General features: G+C 36.7%; 1 protein-coding gene across 1 annotated transcript; it reads left to right on the plus strand.

The window, feature by feature from the left end:
• The first annotated feature begins 1,421 nt into the window (after positions 1–1,421).
• Positions 1,422–7,551, plus strand: LOC139469840 (prosaposin-like). The gene is made up of 11 exons (XM_071252145.1): positions 1,422–1,470; positions 1,573–1,628; positions 1,785–1,859; positions 2,377–2,445; positions 3,566–3,625; positions 3,838–3,927; positions 4,281–4,355; positions 4,617–4,685; positions 6,074–6,133; positions 6,600–6,700; positions 7,539–7,551. The coding sequence occupies exons 1-11, from the start codon at positions 1,422–1,424 to the stop codon at positions 7,549–7,551; spliced, it is 717 nt and encodes a 238-aa protein (XP_071108246.1).
• Positions 7,552–7,976: the final 425 nt, after the last annotated feature.

The raw sequence follows: 7,976 nt of genomic DNA on the forward strand, positions 1-7,976 counted from the left end.
TCAAAATGTAATGGGATTTGTGTTTGTACGCATATGTGTATATCTAGTTCGTATTAAGGCTGTTTTTTAAATTGCGATCTTGATTAGACCTTTGCACCTTGGCCATGTTCAAATCCGATTTTCGATATAGATTTGACAAACTAGGGAAGTTGCTCTTTATCATCTTTCTCATTATGATAACATCCTAGTTTGCAGTAGTCAGAAAAAATACTTTTAGATTTGGTACGGATAAACTACAATACATTTAAAGTAATGATCGATCCTACCTAGTCTGTTTTACTGCGTTAGTGAAATCAAAGTACGGAGTCATTGTCAAAAAGTTCAACTAAAGGAACTAAATCAGAAATATTAATGAACTCGTTTCTTTCAACAATGCCGAACTATGGGTATGAGTATGATGGCATCTTATGTACCAAGCTGTAAGACAAGAGGATCGTCAGTTTCCTCGACAGGTTGAGCAAAGTTCTATCAGCTCCAGCTATGGCGTCTGCAATTTTCGGTTTCTTAGGTACGTAAGAGGGCAGGAAAGCTTTTCAATCATGGTATCTCTATGAGGGACCTGGTTAAGACATGTCAGAAAATGTATGGTAACATTCAAAGGAGCCTACTAAATAATGACAAGTCTATTGTCAACATTATTCGCTGTGCTATACCATACTGTTACCTTTACAATGAGTTTTTGCACCTCCTGACACTTACTTTAATGGGGACGGGCAGTCAGGCTTGCTGTCTTGGTTGACAGCGTGGCGTCGTACCCCGACGACGTGAATAACTGCTCATAATATCAATCACTAGAGTGTCTGGTCTATATTCGATTGCATGCATGTGATGTTCATCACTAGGTTACCTTTTACACCTTATGTTTTCGTTAGATATATGACATTGATTATTCTCTGGGATAGACGTTGTGAATTCTGTTATTTTTTATAGGTTCTTATTATCGAAGCTTCCAAATCATAATTACACACATTGCACATTACCTTACTCCTAAAATACGACCGTGGCAATAAATAGTATTGTTATTTATCACAAGAAGCTGATTCATTAAAAATACGTTATGAAGCATATAATGTGAAGTTGTGCCAATATCAATATACACATGATAGCTATTGCGAAACATATGTTGAAATTGAATATATCAAATCCACATGTTGTGAAGCATATTGGAATGTACATGTTGACTATATCAATTTCACATGTATGGCACTGTTAACTAGGATCCGTAACTGGTTTTATTAGCACCAACTAAAAAGAGTAATGATCTCTTCAAAATTCCCCAAAGCACCCATTTAAAGACATATGGGAAAATTAATTAGCCTCGGGTTGCATATGTTGTCACCCTAGCATTGGGTATATAAACTTGCATGACGTTCAGTTCAGACATTCTGACTTCCACACCGTGTTTGTGTTTATCCCCTAAAATGAATACTTCGATTCTCATTGTTGCCTTATGTGTCTCCCTTGGGTCAGGTAAGTTGGTTGGTTGATTATGTGTCAACCTATTTGTGCACGTGATATTTTACCAACTCATAATCATACACATTTGACTTATAATCTCAATATTTGTTTCAGCTATATCGCTGCCTAATAACTGGAATATAAGACAACTAGGAACATCATCAACAGAGGTATACTCTCTATTCACCTGACAACTTTACATGCGAAACTTATAAACGTGTGTGTGTGTTGTTATCGTTATATCTATTTTCAATGTCAGCGTTCAGTAAAAATTGAACTGCTTATAAGCGGAAAACATGCATTTTTTCTTGTGTATCATTTCAAAGGATGACGATGCGTGTACGAACTGTAAGGAAACCCTCACCGCGGTTATTGCCAGATTGGACACAGATGAAGGCGTGGTGAGTCATGCTACTTGAATAAATTAGAAATGGATTGACCAGTGCCTACTTCCTGCTTGTCAAATACATGAACTGTTCTATTTATTGGCATTAAAAATAACGACGTTCATATGTATATAACCGCATTGCCTCGAAATACGAGAGCATGGGTTTCAAAATCTTCTAAGGAGCCGATATTCGCTTTGTAGATCTGACGATTGTAGATTCCAATCCCTGATTATGATCGTTTGTTCGTCACGTGGCTGGTGGGATTTTAGACATGTCTATCACTTTAAGCTGACTTTCCATGAAATAATGTACAAACGCGTTAACGAGTCCCGTGTCCGAATCCCGACATGGGTTTACCATGTGGGTTCTTGTGTCTCCTGCTGTGATATCGGTGGAATATTGCTAAAAGCGGCGTAAATACAATTGACACACTTGAATGTTCATATTCGGGCATTGTCGTGTGAAATGACTAATTGGCGAAAGCCTCTGTACAAAGGCATTTTTTGAAACCATGTTCTTTGGATTTCAGGAGATGGTAGAACAACTCCTAAAGGATGAAATATGTTATCATCTATCCTCATACTTTCTCACAGAAACCGTAAGTAAAAGTTGTCAGAATGGAGGAATGGAAAATGTTCATAATTCGACCATAAAACAGATCCTTTAGTAGACATAGGCCATGGAAATAAATTAAAAGCGACACAACCTTTGCCATATACATAAGAAATCTCCGCAAAAAGCAGAGTCGATTCCGACTATGTCATGAACATGTGTTTATGAATCACTATCAAATATGGATGATAGCATGTGTTCGCGAAAAGGTGAGCGTATCCTGCCCCACCGGTGGCACCCGTCACAAACACATGCAAATGCAAATCAAATGTTCATCCTTAAAAACCTAGGGGGACACATGTTACTCTTCAAAATAGGGAACTGCATCAGACATCATTCTTGTCATTGATGCGTCAAATTTGTAAATGTCCTCCAGCTGTCGTCCTAAAACATTTTGAAAGCTTTACGGTGGCCTTGAATGTTGTAACCTTGATCAAAGAACGTCTGAGGAAGAGTCGTATGACTCTCATTGAAATTTTGGTAGAAAGGGAAAGCTCTATTATAGATCAAAAGGTGTAAAATGTAGACACCAAGGGCTGGAGCTGCAGGAATATTGCTGGACATAATGGGAATGTTGTGTATTGGAAGTTAAAGTTATCCCTCTTTTCATATAGTGTTGTGTATAGTGCTTTGTCACTCTGAATCTTTATGCATAGATCTAAATATGAAACAGATGAGGCGGTCTCACTGGTCACCTTTACTTCTAGTTCGGGTTGGGTGAAACATGGGAATTAAGGACTTGGCTATTTGATGGTTATTGAACGATACCAAATCATCGATATACCTGAAGCTTTAAAAGTTAAGCTTCTTAGCCAAATTACCTTGTTTTGACTTTGCCAATCCAAGCAGAAATATTGTTTCATATGCATAGAGAAACAGATCAGCAAGAAGGGGAGCACAATTGGTGCCTAAATGTCTTCCCCCTAAACAATTTACATGGGTGTTATCAATGAGGCAGTGCAGAAAATAAGGGATTGATGACTTACAGACTAATCACCTGACAGAGATGAGACGTTGGCGTTACATGTACTTAGGACACTACTGATTGAATTAGGTTTATTGTATCAAAATATCTTACATTTGAATATTGTATCTTCTTGTTTCAGTGTAACTCTGCTGTTCATGGGCTTGTTCCAGGTCTTCTGCAGTATGTTGTTGAGAACGCGGTAAGATAGAGGAGAAGTGATGTCTTATGTATCCTTGTATACAACATAAGCATGTGAAGCATCATTAATTAGAAATATAAATCGTCTGAATAGTAGGAAGAAAATAATATTTCTGTATGATACATATGAATCAATATTTTAAAAGAAATTCTTGGTATTGATTAAAATGTACATTTATAATATGTGATTGTACAAACAATATTATGTTTCAGGATCCGGAGGTCTTGTGTAGTTTTGCAATGTTGTGTCCTGCGAACCTATGGAATCACTTCAAGAAGTCAACAAATGTCAATGTCCAAACGGTAATGATTTGTGTGAATCAGTCTGTCAGTATCATTATGTCATGATGGATTGGAATTGAACGAAAGATACGAGTGGTAATTAGCACCAATTGCACGGCGTTGCTTCAGAGAAACGAAAAATTGAAACCGCCTAGAAATGCGTCTCTCCATTCTATAGACACTCGCCGATGCTGACACAACCGTGATTAGCTAGTTATGTTGACCTGGATCAATGGGCCATTTGTGTTTCTGATATAAACTTGCAACAATAATTGTTTATTGTTTTTACACAATGGTCCTTAATTCAATGTGTTATTAAACCAAACTTATTTACGTTTAATAAACATACACAAAATGGTTCCGTTTTCTTCCAGGGTGATGATGCTTGTACAAACTGCATTGAAGTCGTTGATAGTTTCATTGCAAGTTTGAACACAGATGAAGTGAAGGTAAAACGCTCATATTGAATGAGCGTGAATAGGTTTTTTTACCTCCTTACTGTCGATTAATTGCATTTAAATCGAATTAGCTTGACATGTTGTTGGTCTGATAAACTTTGTGTAGACCATCGCAAACAGGTACCGAGACAATATGTCCAATTATCGCACAGGGCACATGTCAACGTGTATAATTCAAATAAGCACTCATTACTAATTTTGTTGTTGGATTAGGCCCTTAAAAATGAAATATGTGTCTAATGTATTGTGCAGGAGCAAGTGGAGACGTATTTCGACCATGTAATTTGCAGTCCACTTTCTGCTTATTTTCTGGAGGAAGTCGTAAGTGTTTACCTATTTGTTCTTATGTTCCACTTTTCTTTCTATTGAAATACGTATTTCAGTCAAACACATTGGCTATCATGTAAATGCTGTTGCTTCTTCTTAAACATACAGTGGCTACATGATACCTGGGTCCACTTGCACAAAGCGATCTTAGCGCTACAATTATTGTAAATCCTTAAGATCGCGATCTTAGGCTTCGGCTACAATCGTCATCCACTTGCTAAAAGCAATTGTAGGCTAAGATCATTGTAAGCCACAAACCGAAACTTACAATTGGACGGACCAATCCTAAATAACTTAGATCGTTGTAGTCCCTGAATAAACTTGACAAAATGGCGTGCAAGGCTTGGTCTGTTTTACATAAATAATCTGCTTTACGTTCAAACATTGCCTCTTTTTTTTGTTAAACTTATAATTCGAATCGACACTTTAACATGAAGAACGCACCACAGATTTAACGTCAGAAATATAGTTAATTACCATAGTTAAACACGTAACTATCGAGTCGATAGCTAAAAGGAATATTCCCATCCGACTCAATATTGAAAGAACTGTGAAACAACATACCTTCGCGCTAAACAAGGGAAGGATAAAAGCCTAAGTCGTTCCTCAAGTGATTTGTAACGTCCGTGACCTTTTCGATAAATCAAGGGCAGCTAATCTTAGTTTATACTCTAGATGGGAGTGGTTTCCCTTTGTATAAGCCCGTAGAGTACAATCTACTTTGAATAAAAACATGTGTATGTATTTCTCTCGTTGAAATAGAAAACAATTCCTAAATTACGACAGTTTTAATGCCGACAAGAATATATGCCTTCATTCTAGTAATCGTTTCCTTCAAATAATTGGGACCTTTCTTGAAACTGCAAAGTGCGATGGAGGGAGGTACGTGTTGCGTGTCGTTACCGGTTCCACGTATTGTATGCGCAGCAAACTAGGCGCGTTTGCAGACAACTGTAGACAGGAGTCGCGTTTAAAATATTCGTACCTCCACCGTTGAAGATTTTAATCTTAGCTAAGATCGCGATCTTAACTCCAAGCCGTCTTACAATCGCCCTAATCGGTTTGTGCAGGTGGAATAGGACAATTGTATGGTGATTGTAATGTTGATTGTAGCCGCCTAAGATCAATTGTTCTGTGCAAGTGGGCCCTGGACACACATATTGTTTCGGCCATACACATTGATTTATATGAGATCTTTTGTCTTCTTAGAAATAACTTGCTCTGAAACCAAATGATGCAAGACTTACATAAAACGTATAACTGACACTGACGCGTACACATATGCATGTGTAGCGAATGTCAATTGATTTGATAATGCACAAGTAGTTGTTGAAGTTGTTTTAAAATAATATTCAACTGCTGAATTCTTGACTTTGTTTTAGTGTACTGCTGACCTCCGTGCTCTGATACCCGGGGTTCTGGATTACATTGTTGAAAACGCGGTAAGAAAAACGTTAAGAGTTTATAGATTCCATTCATATAAGAATTGGATATCGCACGTATCCTGACTTTATCACTGGCTTAAATAAACAAATTGTCCCCTACTAATTTGAGGTACAACTACCTGTTACTTAAAACATTTCCATCAGTAGATATGATTCGTAATACAAAAAGCTTAAAATTAAAGAAATCATTTGTATGTTTTGAAAGGTGGAGTGTGTGTGTGTGTGTGTGTGTGTGTGTGTGTGTGTGTGTGTGAGAGAGAGAGTGTGTGTGTGTGTGTGCGTGCGCGCGCGTGTGCGTGTGTGTGTGTGCGTGTGTGTGTGCGTGTGTGTGTGTCATTTCGGTCTATTGTTTAGTTAGACAGATTAGTAAATTATTTTAATCTTATTTAATCTGAAGTATTTTTTAATGTTGTTATCTGGATGCCAATCGTCATGATCAGTCCACCGTTTTTTCATGCTTTAGGATCCCGAGGGCCTTTGCACTCTCGCCACATTATGCCCAGAGAATGTTAAAGGAAAGCCATCTACTGTACAGGTGACAGACTTCCTTCAAAAGATAGCATTGTAAGAACAAGATAGAAAACATTAGAAATATAGAAAAGTGTATTATAATCATATAGACAATTGATCTGAATTAAAGCATTTCTCCCAATAAATGATTTTATGTGATGTTAATGCCAAACAATCATGCTATCCATTATCAATGTCTCAGACTACAGGAATTAGGTTTGTCATCATATGACTAGACATATTCAACTGTGTCTACATATTGAGGAAATGGTTTGATATGATAGTTTGTCCTGCAATTGATGTCATTTATATATTTTTCAGATATTAATGAAATACTTAAGTCTACAAGTTATGAATCACCATTAAGCAATGTATGCATCAATCCCTTTAAACCATATCAAAGCAACAAACACATTTACAAAATGTCTATATCATTAGGAACTATCTTAAATATGATATTTCTTGTGAATGAATTTTATCTCAAGCCTGACCTATGCTATTGGATATTAAATTGTTTGCTAGGCAGTACTTAGACGTTGACGGATGACAAGGCAGACACAATTTTATGGATAACAACTTCATTAATAATGTAAAAAGCGACGTTTCGGTGCAGACCTACCTATGTTATCCCACTCATATATGCAATTGTTATTACTGTTAATCCTCCACCTACTATATATATTCTGTACTATGTCCCTCATTCAGTCTTGCTTGACAACGGTATAAGGATCTATACCAAAACGTCGCTTTTTACAGTATAAAAGAAGATGTTATCCATTAAATTGTGTCTACCTTGTTAATGGATATTAAGTTATAGAAGTTTACAATGAAGTAATACATTTTGGCACTGATGCACATGCATGACTCAACTAAAGACTTATATTTTTTTCAGAATCTTTTCTTGAGGCGGATGTAAGTTGAATCGACCAGATTATCAACGTCTGCTAGAATTAGCATAGTAGTTGTTTGTATATGTGTCTGTTTAAAAAATAAACTAGTTGGAGTAAATGATCGACACGTGTCTTTTTTTCTCTTTAGTGGACATTTTGGATACCACTTGTGTGGTGGAGCATCATTTGAAACATTAGCGAATTGCTAATTATAATTAACCCAGCAGTCACAAGAATGTTGAATCAATGTTGAATCAATGCCGCCCTTTAACGTTGAAATGACATTGATCTTTGATTGGATTTGAAATATTGACGTTGAATGTACATCAGATATCAATGATGAAATAATGTTGAATTTTGGTTGGGTATTGGATGGATATTGGTTGCATTGACACATACATCTAAAAAAGACAATATAAACAGGTGAAATGGACTCCTAA

The sequence above is a fragment of the Haliotis cracherodii genome, unplaced genomic scaffold, assembly GCF_022045235.1.
Source record: "Haliotis cracherodii isolate W230 unplaced genomic scaffold, xgHalCrac1.p SCAF_2, whole genome shotgun sequence".
NCBI classification, from domain to species: domain Eukaryota; kingdom Metazoa; phylum Mollusca; class Gastropoda; order Lepetellida; family Haliotidae; genus Haliotis; species Haliotis cracherodii.

Bases quoted from the DNA above. Each gene is read 5' to 3' on its own strand.
- LOC139469840 (XM_071252145.1), top strand. From the start codon at position 1,422: ATGAATACTTCGATTCTCATTGTTGCCTTATGTGTCTCCCTTGGGTCA. The intron at 1,860-2,376 runs GTGAGTCATGCT...TTTGGATTTCAG, and splicing joins TGGACACAGATGAAGGCGTG to GAGATGGTAGAACAACTCCT. The intron at 2,446-3,565 runs GTAAGTAAAAGT...TTCTTGTTTCAG, and splicing joins CATACTTTCTCACAGAAACC to TGTAACTCTGCTGTTCATGG.